Raw genomic sequence first — 14823 nt, 5'->3', positions numbered from 1 at the left:
CCCCTGCGAGAACCTGTGCTTCTCTTTTAACCCTTTACCTTACCCGCCCTTCCTTGAATTCGTTCGGCCACAGTTACTGTTCTCTCTCCCAACCATTTTCCTCGAATCAGCTGTTCTGGATTCTTTCCAGCTGCTTCTCCCCTTTCCTACTAACTACGACTCTATCTCTCTCTTTCTCTCCCACACTCTCTCCCACACCCTCCCCCCCTCTGGTTTCGTTCTCTGCGCTCGCCCGCCCGCAGTTCGCTCGAAATCCCATCCTCTCCGGGCGTTATTAGCTTCCTGGTTCCTCTGTGTACTGTACTTCTTGGCGCCCTGTCCAAGTCATTGGTCCTTGGTCGCCGGAGCCTTCCCTTCTGCGATTCGCCCGCCCGCTTCTCAACCTTTCATCTCACGCGCACCTCCACTCAACATCCACCGTTCGGATATCCCGCCCATCCAGCGCACCCCTCTTCAACTTGTGCTCCACCGACGCCAACCTGCCTCGAACGGATTTTCTACAACTCGCTCCAGTATCTCTGCGCACCCATTCGCTGTTGACCCTCAAGGACTTCTTTTCTCGATAGCGTCACTCTACCTACCACTCATTGTCGTCTTCACAAGCCATCCGTGATGTCACAGAATAGGCCTGGGGTGTTTTCGAGTTTGCGCATTGGTGGTAAGACACGAATCCCTTTCTGTCTCCCTCCGAGAAAACCTCAATGTCCTTTTTTTTTATCGCTGGGCCTGGTGACTGACTCAATTTCCCCATCGCTCATCATTGCATAGAGGTCGTCCGTGAGAAAGTCCAAGATGGACTCACTGGGGAAACCAAGGAAATATCCTATTCACAGTGCAAAATTGTCGGCAATGGATCATTTGGTGTCGTTTTCCAGACCAAGATGATGCCGAGCGGCGAGGACGCTGCCATCAAGAGGGTCCTCCAAGACAAGCGTTTTAAAGTACGTGGCTCCGGGCGAATCCCTGACTATGTGTGCAAGATCGCTGACACTCACAGAATCGTGAGCTCCAAATCATGCGGATCGTGCGCCACCCCAATATTGTCGAGCTTAAAGCATTCTACTATTCCAATGGCGAAAGGGTATGGGTCACTTAATCTCCGCTTCTCCATTCTATTGCGGCAAGATTTTAGGTGTTTCTCCTTTACTCCCCATGCTGACCGATCCACAGAAGGACGAAGTCTACCTCAACCTTGTCTTAGAATACGTACCGGAGACGGTCTATCGGGCATCACGTTATTTTAACAAGCTCAAGACGACAATGCCGATGCTGGAGGTCAAGCTATACATTTACCAGCTCTTCCGCTCTCTGGCATATATCCATTCCCAGGGCATCTGCCACCGTGACATCAAACCGCAAAACCTCCTCCTGGATCCGAGCACCGGCATCTTGAAGCTCTGTGATTTTGGTTCCGCGAAGATTCTTGTCGAGAATGAGCCTAACGTCTCTTATATCTGCTCTCGTTACTACAGAGCTCCAGAATTAATTTTCGGTGCGACGAATTACACCACAAAGATCGGTAACTACCACCGCTATATCACTGGCGTTACCCTTTGATGCTAATCGTCCTCTAGATGTGTGGTCTACTGGTTGTGTTATGGCCGAGTTGATGCTCGGACAGCCGCTTTTCCCCGGAGAGTCGGGAATCGACCAATTGGTTGAAATTATCAAAGTTCTGGGGACACCGACACGAGAACAGATCCGGACCATGAACCCCAATTACATGGAACATAAATTTCCCCAAATCAAGCCACACCCATTCAACAAGGTAGGCCAGGTTCCGTTAGGTCTTTCGTTCTTCTGGGAATCGGTGTCTAACTCGGTATTAGGTCTTTCGGAGGGCACCCCACGAGGCCATTGATTTGATCTCCGCCCTGCTAGAATATACCCCTACCCAACGTCTATCAGCGATCGAGGCGATGTGCCATCCATTCTTTGACGAGCTCCGAGACCCCAACACTCGACTACCCGATTCACGACACCCAAGCGGGTCAACAAGGGACCTTCCAAGTCTTTTCGATTTCTCCAGACATGGTTCGTTCCCTATACCTTGGGTGGGCTGGGCTTGTTTCAAAGGCTAACGCATGTCTGCACCCTCAGAACTCTCTATCGCACCTGCAATGAACAATCGGCTGGTCCCTCCTCATGCGCGCCCTGCGCTTGAGGCCCGCGGCCTGGATATCAACAATTTTAAACCACTCTCTAAGGAAGAGATGCTCGCACGCCTAGATTGAGTTCATGCATGTGAAGCTTATGGGTAACACGCTTTCCACAGTGCAAGGCCCGTTGCAAATGACTGCAAGTCTTTCAATTCATGCATTGGGCGATTTGTGATACATGGGTAAGGTTTGTCAGTCTTGTAGGACTAACCCATCGGTTGGAGCATCCGGGAGCTGGCTTCTGAATGAGAGACGGAGAGAAATGGCATAACGCAAACATAAGGGCGAAAATGGTACCAAAAAAAGGGATTTATGATCAGAATGAAAAGAAAGAAAAAGAGAGCGAATGGGAAGAGACGATGTGTGACTCGGGCGACGATCAGAAAAGTTTCAAAGAGGGGCTCAGGGATGATGACCGTTTCACAGGCAGGGTTCGAGAAGCTGTCATACCCTGGAGTCACCGAGTTGTCTGAGACAGCTCGTGGGAAGAAAACAAAAGTGATACCCTTATTGCGTGAGTCTGCCGTTCGGAATTTGAGTCTGTCAATTGTGGACCTCCCATCCGAGGAGTCCTTGCAACAAGTTGCCGCAAATCTTGTTCAGAGAGGCGGACAGGTATATCCTACAAATGCGTCAGATATTATGAGGATTTTCTTTGTTTGGATGCACATTGCTCTGTGCCTGTGAGTGTGCTTGAATATAGGTATTGGAGGTCTTCTCCTTGACTTGCAGCTCTAGATGCCCTCATCTGTGTCTCTTTTGCTTCATTCCTCTTTTGCTTCGTTACTCGAATTGTCGAAACCTCCATTTTCCTGTTGCCCGGTTTTTCCTCGTTCTCATTTGTTTCCCTTATATCATCAACCTATTACTACTTCTGATTTTCCTCAATCATCGTTCGCTTAACAAGGATGGTCATGCTTGCTTGACTGCAGTGGCTTACGACGAAGCTACCATGCTAGTACGGTATAAAAATGCCTCTGATCTCCGAAAGCAGACAAGCTTACTTCTCTTTCTCTTGCATAACTCATGTTTCCATTCTCCACTAGACTTCCCAGACAGTATACCTGGAGCTCCGCATCGGGCAATGTGGGTGATCGCTAAATCAAGGGATTGACGCCTTAGCGCGTATCTGGCACGATGTTACACATACAGTCCTTCGTATCTCGATGTATTCACATAATCCCATCGCTTAGAAGGCGCCGTGCCAGGTCGTTGAGTCGGAGTTGATAGAAAAGGCGGCGCTGATCAGTTCTACCAATTCCATCGTAAGAGAGAGCCTGCGGCCCCTTCTCCCTCTCCCCTTTTTTTGGGGGGGGGGGGGGGGTTTGCGGTGTTGACTATGACATGACACTTTTCGCAATGGCACAGTACGTATATAAGACAGGGGAGTCAATTAGCTTTGCTAAGTTGACCTCGGAGGACGGTAGTAAGTTAGTGGTAGTAGTTCAAGTTTAGTTGAAGATGTGCCGGTTATATAATCAGCGGGTCGGAGGATCCCATGCCCCGGAATTGATGAGCATCATCGGCACTGTTTTGCTTCAGAACATACGCGCTTCCACCCCGACTACAATCCCCACCAGGAAGCCTATACCTTCGGTCTCTCTTGCTACGCCAGCTGGAGACCAATTGTTCTTTTCGCTTCGCTTGGTTGCATTCCGTGTGTGCAGCAGTCCTTGAGGACCTAGCACTTTCCCTGATGGCCGACTACGAACGTCGACCTCATGGCCCAAGGGGTGGGCGCAAGAGGCGCTATAGAGGTTAGTAACACCTCTGGCTCGCTGGACTGAGATTCATGGCTGCGCTGCTTTAGTTTGCCCTGTTCTCTTATCTGCTTCCTTTGCTTTACCCTGGGCAGTTGCCATTCTTACTTACAGATGTGTATGAATTGTATAGATGATGATGACTACGACCGCCGCCAGCGGCGAAGACACGAGGAGCCTTTGTTTGTCAAAGTTCGGAGGCAGTTGCTCACAATTGCCGAGTCTGTACGATTCCCTGCAATGACACGGCTCGCGTCCGTGTAGTAGTCCCAGTCCCGAGCTTACCTTTTACACTTCTTCCCAGGCCGCCCGAAGAGCAGAGGACGACGCTATCCATATTGCGAAGACTGTGGCTGAGAACTACGGTGATGAGGAGATTAGAGGGGTCTTCCTTGAAACCACAATCACCCTGTATGCAACTACCTATGTCAATGAGTATAGCCTGGCCTGGAGCTAACAATCATTAAACAGTGTCCTTGAGCAGCCATTGAAGATTCCCTTCATTGCGGCAACAGTTCTTGCCGCAAATGTCTTGAATCCGGAGCCCGTCTCAGAACTCCTGACGAGGGCGGGTGAAGCTCTGCAAGGATACGTTGATGATGGTGCGTGGCGTGAAGTCAAGCTCCTCCTGCGCTTCCTCGGTTGCCTTCAGGGTATCCTTGATGGAGATGGTATCTTTCCCGTGTTGGAGGAAATTTTCGCACGCGCAGTTGACCTCCAAACGGCCTCCTCTGAAGATGCGAGTAGCCCGGTAGCACGTTTCTTCGTACTAAGCATATGCTAACTGTCTAGGACAGTTGCTCGGTTTGGAACTCGTTAAGATCATCCTCTTCACCTTGCCATATGTAATGGCATCCCCGGCGACCCGCTTCGAGACCCATGCTACTGCTCTCCTTGAAAAGACGGACATCATCGCATCTACTCCGCATGCTCTTGTGGATCTTGTGGATCCATTTTGTCTCACCGAAGGCAAGCCGGCTGCCACAGAGAGCATAATCAGCCTGATGCAGAAACAGCTACAGGGAGAATCGAATCGGTCTTGGGAGCTCGCATGCCTTCCTCGCCCATGGAAACGAATTTACGAAACCCTCGAGGCCCCGAAAGAAGTCCCAGACGAAGGTGCTCAGGATGGGGAAGAAGCCGAATCTGCAAGCACTACGCCACCCGGCGCAAAACACGCTTTCCCTCAAGTCGTCTTGCCAAATCCTGTCGGCCACGGAGCGAGAGCCATTTTCCCGGAAATCTATCTCTCTGTCTATGCGAACCAAGACATCGAGACGGTACCTCCAACATCGGATATTGCCTCGTCTCTGCTGCGTGACTCGCTCGTTGACACTATTAACATCCTTGACTTCAACCGAATTGCAACTGCGAAGTATCTAATTGACGTTGATTGTTATTTCACCCCAAATACCTTCGTCAAGCGGGCCACGCCTTTCGATCGCTTGCGTGAATTACCCACTGATCGCTCGCAATGGAAGCCGGAAGACGTTGCTGTGGATGCAGTATTCTCTCAATTATTCCAGCTGCCATGCCCAGAACACAAATTCATCTACTACCACTCAGTGCTCACCGAGTGCTGCAAGATTGCTCCTGCCGCCATCGCTCCAAGTTTGGGCCGGGCTATTCGTTTCCTATATCGCAGCCTTGAGAGCATCGATCTTGACCTCAGTCAGCGATTTTTGGATTGGTTCTCCCATCATTTGAGTAATTTTGGTTTCACTTGGAAATGGAGTGAATGGTAAGATAGAGCAACCTCCGTTGGCTTCAGTTCGTTGGCTTCAGTTGGTAAGCTAACTTGGTTATCAGGATCGAGGATCTGGATCTACCCGCAGTTCATCCTCGAATGGCTTTCATAAACGGAGCGCTTGACAAGGAGATCAGATTAAGTTTTGCTCAGCGCATCAGAGGAACTTTACCGGACCCATATCAAGAACTGATTACAGAAGGGAAGGAGAAGGACACGCCAGATTTCAAATACATGTTCGACAGTATGTTAATCATGCCCCATATCTTACCCTTCATTCTCTTCCCTCTCGCTGCTTTACTATCTCCCGGTTAGTCGCATCTACATGACTAGGGAATTGACACACTATCCAGCTACACCGTATTCGAATGAAGGCAAGGAAATCATGCAGCTTGTTCGAAAGAAAGCGAGCGACGAGGAGATACAACCCTTAATCGATGCGATTGAAGAGCAAGCTAAGTCTTTAGGGGTCGAGGATCCGCTGATTCCATCCACCGACGCATTCGTCACGGCGATTTGCTTTGTAGGATCCAAATCTCTATCCCATTTCCTCTCCTGCATTGAGCGTAACAAGGAGCGACTATTGGCCATTGGCCCCAAGTCGCCTCGGGCTCAGCGTCAAATTATCACCTCCGTCATGGATTACTGGGTCGATCAGCCGGGCATCGGTATAAACATTATTGACAAACTCCTGAACTACACCATCCTTACACCGCTGTCAGTCGTCGAATGGGCCCTAGTCGACAAGCTCGAGGCAGGTACGGTCCTCGCGAAACCACACGTCTTCGAGATGATATCCGCCACCGTTGGGAAGGTCACAAATCGCCTACGACAGATCGTTGCTGCCCGTACTCAGCCCAGTTTGTTCGAGCCGCAATTGAGCGTCCTGGACGAGACTCTGAAACGCGAAAAAACCGATATGCAGGCCCTTTTCCAGGTAATTGAGGACTCCATCGTGTCAGTTGCTGGCGGCAGTAACGACGAACTGATGGAAAGGGGGGACGGAAGTGGTACCTTGCCTGAAGATGAGATCATCCGGCGTTGGGGTCAGCGATGGCTCAGGGTGTTCCGGCGCAAAGCTGGCGTTGAGGAGTCCTTCATTGTCGAGGCCTTGGTCGGAGCAACCCCGGTCGGTACGGTAGCCCCTATTCCGGTCCCTGATGAGACCGCCGCTTCGGAGCATGCCCCGTTGAATGGAGATATGGACATTGTCGAGGTGGACGGGGGAAATTGAGGAATCTGGCAGGGTACGAGTGGCAACTTCCAGTCCTCTGTGACATAAGGGACCGTGTGTATTCGTCTAAATTGGGCTTGGTTCTTGCTTTGTATCCATGGGTGCGTATGTGTGAGTATGTGTCGTTGTAAGATCAATCAAGCCAGCGAATCAGCGCAATTTAGAGTGACATGTACGGAATTACCTCTTCACGAATCTCTTGGAAGATATCCAGACGAAACACCAACCATGATAGATAGAAGCTTAATGTTCTGGGTGTCGGTGGTGTGGTGTAGAGGCAGGCTCAATTCAAGGACATCTACAAGGACAGGACGGCAGGGGCTCGGCTGAGAATATGCAGATGTCAGCGAGCCGCGAAAGAAACACCAAAGCCATGCTCTGCATCATATAGCAACGCCTCGAACAAGGCGACTCAGTTGAGTGGGTCCGAGCCGTCTTTCCATACTGTCTTTCCATAAAAAGTCGATGTCACCGTCAAACCGATTCCAGGTTTCTGCTGCTCGAGACTCGTGATTGTATTGCGTTCGAAGATTAATCTATCTGTTTCTAGTCCTCGGGATGGGGAAAAATATATATATAATGTATGTACAAGCAGAATTGCAAAGGTACCTAACTGGAACGTTGCGGGTGATTCCGAAGTCGCGCCACCAGCGCAGCTTAACAAAGCACGTTGGCAACGAACGTAAGGTACAGAATAAGCATTAATAAGACGGCCATCATACCAGAAAGTGTGTTGTACAGTGGTAATTAGGAAGTGTGATGGCAATAGCAGCGAAAAAGTGTTGTGGAAGTAAGAACCATGAACTCGTGAGGTCGCCCTGCCATGGAGCAGAAGTCAGCTGGGTGGAATCGAATTCGCATAAACTCGATTCCGACACCGTCAAATCATGATCCCGTGACGTTTTCACGCAACCGTGGGTTTGTTTCTTCTGGAGCTCTCAAGGCCAACGACGAGCGTTGGCTGCGCATGCATCGGATTATTCCAAAGGGGGAAAGTTGAAAGAGCCGGATGGAATCTAAAACCGACAGGCTCATGTAGTGTCCCTGTTGTTGATTGTGACGGGAGCGAGCTTGGAGACACATAGAATATTCTTGTGTCATAGCCTTTTCTTGGTCTCTCCTTCGGCCAAGTAGCTCCGATCATCCTCGCCTTCGACCGTCTTGAGAATGGTCTCCATCTCTTTCGTTTGCCGCTTCCATTCTTCCTGGCCATTCTTGGTCTCGCGGCGGAAGAGCTCCTCGTTTGGCTTCCGGTAGCTGCCGCCAAGACGATCCCACAGAGTAGTGAATTGTCCGTAGTTATAGTTGAAGTAGAGATGATGCATTGTGTGGCAGGCGGCCCCGTTGACGACTGGGCTGTTGGCTACGTATTCACCATCATGGATAAGTACAGTCCAGAGATTGATGAACCCGAAGAGGAAGACGTATGCAAGTTTCTGAAGGGGAAAGATGAAAGGGAAGACATGGTAGGGGACGCTCTGAGACCAGCCATCAAGCGGGTGAAAAGCGTGAGATGCGAAGGGACTGGGCATGATCCACTTGTGGTGAGGCTTGTGTAGTGTCTTGTAGATTAAGGGGTGGTGCAAGCCACGGTGAATCCAGTAGATGCAAAAATCTGTAAAGGCAATGAATAGTGGGAATTGCAGGACGCTGTAGTACGGAAAAGGCTCCTCATCGAAAGTGTCGTAGAGTTTGGCGTAGCCACGGACTTCCGCGACTAAAAAGGGGGCCGTCAACAGGGACATGACCGGCATCGATTGCATTGTTTGCGCGATTTCCATGGGGATTTGGTTCTTGAGGAACTTGGGGTGGCGAACCGTGGTCTTGTCCCAAATGAAAATGTACGAGAGTGTGGCACAGATGAAGTAAACGATCAGACCAAAGATCCTAATGTGACACAGTCCTCAGTTAGCAGTGAGAATGCGCGAGAAATAGGGGATCACATACCAGACAATCAAGAAAAAGCTGAGAAACTGACGATAGATATTGTTCCTCGGCCAAGCGCTCAGGTAGGCGTATTTGCTGGGCTCCAGATAGAACAGTTGCGTGGCCGGTTCATAGACGTAGGGTTTGGATGCACCGAAAAGAGACAGGGTGCTATTAACAGCCGTATTGACCCCTGGAATTGTGATAGAGGACGAGAGCGACAGAGGGAGAAGGGAGGAGTAGAGGCGATCACCAATGAAGGTGTCCCAAACTTCGAGGGCGATATCCATAATTGTGTCCTGATCGCCACAGAGGAATGGTGGACGGAGAGAGAGAGAGAGAGGGCGGCTCTCGACAGTAACAACCGTCCACAAGTAGCAGTTAGATACGAGGGAAGTATGGTTTTAAGGGACCTTGACTGGAGGGAAAGAGAGAGACCACAAAGAGAATGGGGGGAACTGAGAAGGAGGGGGAGGAGGGGGAGGAGGAGGACGGTAGTAGGAAATTGGAAGAGTAGAAAATGAAAGAGTACCGAAAGTAGGGGTAAATCTAGTTTGCCTTGAAGAATAAGTTAATACCTAGCTAGTTTGAAGAAATTATGCAGGCACCGGTGGAGTATCCGATACAAGGAACGCCAATCAACTTAATGGTCTGGTCAGAACGGAGGGATCACACCAGAGCGGAACAAACCCAACCGTTCGTCATCGATAATCTGTTGCTGGCTGTTTGCCTCCAGTGGCCCGTGGGAAACGGAGTACACAGTACTCCGTACCGTATACGTATACACAAAGATATAGATAGATATGTTCATATATCTATAATGGACTCACTTATACATCAGGCCAGCTAAATACAATATTAAATATAATTCTTGAGTAGATGTCGATGATACTCTTTCTTATATATCAAGCAGATTGATGCTGCTAAACATTTGCGCATGCGCAACTAAAGTATGTATATACCTTCGGTAGTTATCGTACAAGTATCACTAGCCGTGAGAAATCCTCCTCAACTCAGACAATTTCCCGAGATTAATAGTACTGGTAATCCGTCAAAACCTACCCGTCAAGCTGACAAGATAAACGATCCGATCAACAAGCGATTGATTCTTATCAATGCTAGAAGGCCATTGTCATCGATGCGACGACAGTTTAAGATATGGTCAACTGGCCAGCATCGCTTGGTTTGTGTCCGGAGCTGCAGCCGCTCGCTTGGAGCGGCAAACAGTGGGTGGCGATTGGGTAGCGGGGAGCCTCTAGCGGAGTTCCGTACTTTACCTAAACCGAACTGTCACCTCATCTGAATCGACGCCCTTCTCCTCCAGGCTCCTCCAGGCTCCTCCTCCTTCTACCTCACTCAGCCTCAGAAACTCAACCACCCGCTCCCTCATCTCATCCACCACTTCCTACCCTTTCACCCTTCCCCACCCTCCAAATACCACCACAACATCACATTCAATTCATTTACAATCACCTTCCCCTCCACTCTCTTGTCCCGCTTCTCTTTTCAATTACCCTCTCCCTCAACTTCACCTTTACCTCCATCGGTTCCAATCCTGATCCCCTTTTTCTTCATCATCGAAACCTCGATCTTATCCTAAGCTCACTACTGCGCCAAATCCTTCAGGGCGCGCTGTAATGCGGCTGCGTTGACTGATTACCCTTTCTCAGTCTCTGTGGCCCTGTCACCAAAACTTGTTATCCTCGTCGTTCATCACAGACAACAAACAACGGATATAACCGTTAGGCGGAGCAAATCGACTTCCTTGCTTCACTCCATACCACAGCATCCTTCCTCTTTCTTCTCCCCTTCACTCTCTCGCCTGGGTTTTCTTTTGCCCTTCTCCTCGTTTCTCTCCTCGAAATTCGATCTGTCCGAGTCGTTTCTCTGCCCTCTTCACGCGATAGCAGTGAAACATAACTGTGCGCTATGTATAACACTCATCGCGGGATGGTTCCCGCTCCCAACTCCCGCCTGACGGAGTTGTTGGACCAGCTTCGTCAGGAATTTGAGAACCAATCCAGAAGCACTGGCGAGTTTGAACACCAATGTACGTCTGGCCTTTCTTCATTCCCTAACGTGGCTCCCTGCATCGGTCCTGCGACCAAAGAGTTCCCTTCTCTCTTCAATCGCGTTAGAACGATTCACTGGAGGGGAAATCGGAGGAAATTAAAGAAAACACGTAGGGCCACTCCCTCGAGACGTCGCTTGCTAATTGAATGTCTAGTAACCGGACAGCTGCAGGAAATGGAAATGATCCGGCAAAAAATCTTTCAGCTGGAGCAGACGCAAGTTAAGATGAAGAACGAGTGCGTGACCTATCACATCTGGGAATTGCTTTACGTGCGCATGACACGAGGAAAGCTAATGCATATTGTTTCGCAGCTATGAAGCGGAAATTCGAGTGCTGCGACACGAGCTTGAGTCTCGCGGTGTCCAACCCGTCTCATCGCATATCACCGGCCCTGCCCAGCACGCTGGCCCTTCCCAGGCGCCGCCCCCTGCCTTGGGTCATGGTCCGAGCAACTTGTTCGGCGGTATTATGACCAATCAAGGAGGCAGTGGCCCCGGTCTTGCCCCTCCCCCTCCCCAGGATCAGCAGCCTCCCCAGCATGCTCTTCAACAGCCTGCCGCCGCGGCTCAGCAAGGAGCGCCGCAACCACCGCAGAGCTCGTTCGGAGGATATCAACCCGGTGCTGCTGTGAACGGTATGTTGCGACTTTGCGCCGGAAACATAACTCCTAGTGACTAACCTGGTCGTGCCTTGATCATTGTCTAGGCTATGGACCCCCTCCTCCACCTGCTGCCTCCCCAGGTCCTGGTAAGCGGCCTCGCGCCCCTCCTGGCCCGGCCACCCCCCAGCAGACCCATCAGCTCGCCTATCCCGACCCACGCGTCTCCCCGCAACTGGCTCGGCCGACCCCTCCTACTCAGTCATTGGTCCGCGATCGCCCTGGAAACATGCTCGCCAACTGGAACCCCGACGAGCTACCGGCTTCACAGAAGCGGGAGGGCGCTGATTGGTATGCTGTGTTTAACCCCGAAGTGCAGCGCGTACTGGATGTCGAACTTGTCCACCATCTCGTTCACGACAGCGTCGTCTGCTGTGTTAGGTTTAGCAGAGATGGCAAGTACCTTGCCACTGGCTGTAACCGTCAGGCACAGATTTACGATGTTACTTCCGGTCAGGTTGTCGCCACCCTGCAAGACGAAACTGTTGATAAGAACGGCGATTTGTACATTCGTAGCGTTTGCTTCAGCCCGGATGGCAAGTATCTTGCTACTGGTGCGGAAGACAAACAGATTCGGGTACGTCTAGCTCTGCTTCACTTTTAGAGGGCGAAAGCTTTTCTGGCAGCATCGCCTTTCCGCCCCTACTCATTCTCCTTGTTTACTACGAATGAGTTTCGCTTTCTTCCCTAGGCCCAACCGCCTCAAACTTGCTCTATGTCTACGGGTTCGCCTATAAGAGGCAATTGGCCAAATTTACCTACTACAGAAGCTAACTAATGTTTTCAGGTTTGGGATATCAGCTCTCGGACTATCAAGCACGTTTTCAGTGGTCACGAACAGGACATCTACTCTCTGGACTTTGCGGGTAACGGCCGCTATATCGCGTCCGGCAGTGGAGATAAGACTGTCCGTCTTTGGGACATTCTCGATGGCAAGTTAGTTTATACCCTGAGCATTGAAGATGGTGTGACCACTGTGGCCATGTCACCTGATGGTCATTACGTCGCTGCGGGTTCCCTCGACAAGAGCGTTCGGGTTTGGGACACCACCACCGGCTACCTTGTGGAGCGCCTGGAAAACCCTGATGGCCACAAGGATAGTGTCTACTCGGTCGCGTTTGCACCCAACGGTAGAGACCTCGTCAGTGGCAGTCTCGATAAGACCATCAAGCTCTGGGAGCTCAATGTTCCCCGTGGCGCTTACCCCGGGAGTGGAGTCAAAGGCGGAAAATGTGTCCGTACCTTTGAGGGTCACAAGGTAATTTGTCCTTCTGCTATCCGCGCAGCTCTGTAGTAGCTAACTTCAAGGCCAGGATTTTGTGCTCAGTGTTTGCTTGACCCCTGATGGCCACTGGGTTATGAGTGGCTCCAAGGATAGAGGGGTCCAATTCTGGGATCCAATCACCGGCAACGCACAGATGATGCTTCAAGGTCATAAGAACTCGGGTACGTTCTCCCGAGCAACCTTGTTGCTTGGTGTACTTACCTAACTAACCCATTTTCTAGTTATCTCTGTTGCTCCTAGTCCCACCAACAATTTGTTCGCTACAGGTAGCGGTGATATGCGGGCAAGAATCTGGAGGTAAGTCTCAATACCCGTGATCATAAGACCAACATCATGAGACGAGGTGTTTCCCACCCGTTTGATACCTTTCATGAGCGGTGCTAATCATTCGGGTCTCTCCTCTTCTTTTCTCTTCTAGATACTCTACATACACTGGACGGTGATTGGGCTGAACATGAAGAAAAGCCTTGGCGCAAATGTGAAATGTCTTCTGTCTTCGTAACTGCTGTTCTTGCCTTGACTTTGAGTCTGCTGCTCCTCGCTTCGTTCTGCTTCAGGGTGTTTGCGTTGCCGAAGGATGATCGCGTCCTTCCCCGAATCCCGCGCGCGGTTGGGTAAGTGGCTGTCTTACGGGGCTGGTCTTTGGCCTTCAAAGGCGCAGCCCAATTACCAAAAGCGAAATCAGTCTACGGGCTGTGTTGGTAGTAATCACCCGCTGAATTTCCGGTAATGAATTTGTCTTTAAAAAAAGGCTAAATGCCTTAATGACGAAAGCACTGTGAATCGTGAACAACATATCTGTAGGCTTCATGCTACCTAAATTTTAGATTGGGGAGGGTGGCACAATTGGCCATAACAGGCAATTTTGAGGGAGCCACCTCCTTTACGAATCAGATCCACAATAATCTAGTGTATGCTCGGGACTTTAGTACTGATAACCAGTAGCTATGACCCGAAGCAGGTCGGATACCCTAAAGTCTTGCTGCTTTGTCTTTCTGCAACAGTGTGCGAGTGACTCTGCAGGGATATCCACCACAAGGGGGTCAAACGATGTGAATTAGTGTGCATAGAGTACAGAACCACTTATGGCTTTAGTTCCAGGACATGGGTGCGGGATTTGAAAGTAAGATCCAGGATCTATAGGCTCCTTTTCGGGAACCGGATATGTCTACTGTTTTTCTTTGGGAGGGGGCAAAGCGCCCCCATCTCCCCCCCCTTGGAGGGATTCTGAGATTGCATCGAGCACTGGTGTCAAGCCACGATTCATGTGCAGGTGCATGTCAGCACAGTTCCACAGGGGGGCGTTGATCGGTTGATCTGGAGTTAAACACCAAATGGGGCTGCCATCAAGCATTCAGTTCATTGATATGACGCAGTACCCCTGCTAGGTTCCTATCTTGGCTATCTAACCAAACACGCACTATGACTGCCGGTTGACAACCCAGCCGGGGTGTCGAGCCCATTGCAATTGGACCAATGCAGGGACAGTCAGCACCTACATATTCAGTAAGTCAATTACGAAAGTACGATTCCGGTCTTTTCCCCAAGCACATTCAATACGAGTCTGTGTGTCCAGTAGGGACACAAGATCTCCAGTACGTCCAGTACGAAGTGCTGGCCCCAACTTTGCGATGGGGTTGGTATGCTCCATCCAGACTTTGGCATTAGCAATATACTGTAACTACTGTACTGTACACACTGTACTGTACAGGGTATGGGGGACTGGGCTTGATACGAGTATTTTATGGCTGTCATTGGGAGCACACCAGTGGCCTAGTTAGTAGCGGAGTTAGGACAAACAACTGGTGATGACTACCTCCTAGTAATTAGTAGGTACCCCCCCTGCCTTACTTGTCATAATGACGATAACAGCTGGGGCTCTTGCTCTTTGCTGATTGTCCTACGCACATGGACAGAATATTGGTTGCTACAATTACACTAATGCACTGTACATCCACGCAGATCGTGCATGAACTACTC

General features: G+C 50.3%; 4 protein-coding genes across 4 annotated transcripts; 3 read left to right on the top strand and 1 right to left on the bottom strand.

Moving 5' to 3' along the window:
- Window positions 1-304: 304 nt before the first annotated feature.
- On the top strand, window positions 305-2353 carry BO86DRAFT_51770 (GSK family serine/threonine-protein kinase). Its single transcript, XM_025677436.1, has 7 exons — window positions 305-658; window positions 769-941; window positions 998-1081; window positions 1171-1519; window positions 1575-1768; window positions 1830-2034; window positions 2101-2353. The coding sequence occupies exons 1-7, from the start codon at window positions 613-615 to the stop codon at window positions 2232-2234; spliced, it is 1185 nt and encodes a 394-aa protein (XP_025529341.1). The 5' UTR covers window positions 305-612; the 3' UTR covers window positions 2235-2353.
- Window positions 2354-3697: 1344 nt separating this feature from the next.
- BO86DRAFT_335848 (NCBP1 family protein) lies at window positions 3698-7076 on the top strand. Its single transcript, XM_025668891.1, has 7 exons — window positions 3698-3916; window positions 4053-4144; window positions 4224-4330; window positions 4391-4658; window positions 4717-5660; window positions 5729-5910; window positions 6020-7076. Exons 1-7 carry the CDS (start codon window positions 3856-3858, stop codon window positions 6898-6900), a joined length of 2535 nt encoding a protein of 844 aa, XP_025529340.1. The 5' UTR covers window positions 3698-3855; the 3' UTR covers window positions 6901-7076.
- Window positions 7077-7948: 872 nt separating this feature from the next.
- Window positions 7949-9270, bottom strand: BO86DRAFT_51704 (sterol desaturase family protein). Its single transcript, XM_025677435.1, has 2 exons — window positions 8848-9270; window positions 7949-8787 (listed from the first exon to the last, which is right to left on the bottom strand). The coding sequence occupies exons 1-2, from the start codon at window positions 9114-9116 to the stop codon at window positions 7998-8000; spliced, it is 1059 nt and encodes a 352-aa protein (XP_025529339.1). The 5' UTR covers window positions 9117-9270; the 3' UTR covers window positions 7949-7997.
- Window positions 9271-10755: 1485 nt separating this feature from the next.
- rcoA (putative transcriptional repressor TupA/RocA) lies at window positions 10756-13144 on the top strand (the record flags this gene model as incomplete). Its single annotated transcript, XM_025673529.1, has 7 exons — window positions 10756-10876; window positions 11054-11135; window positions 11212-11534; window positions 11606-12135; window positions 12346-12816; window positions 12872-13004; window positions 13065-13144. 7 exons carry the CDS (start codon window positions 10756-10758, stop codon window positions 13142-13144), a joined length of 1740 nt encoding a protein of 579 aa, XP_025529338.1.
- Between the last annotated feature and the right edge of the window lie 1679 nt (window positions 13145-14823).

This window comes from Aspergillus japonicus (genome assembly GCF_003184785.1).
Source record: "Aspergillus japonicus CBS 114.51 unplaced genomic scaffold BO86scaffold_14, whole genome shotgun sequence".
NCBI classification, from domain to species: domain Eukaryota; kingdom Fungi; phylum Ascomycota; class Eurotiomycetes; order Eurotiales; family Aspergillaceae; genus Aspergillus; species Aspergillus japonicus.
This window is presented reverse-complemented; position numbering and strand designations above follow the sequence as displayed.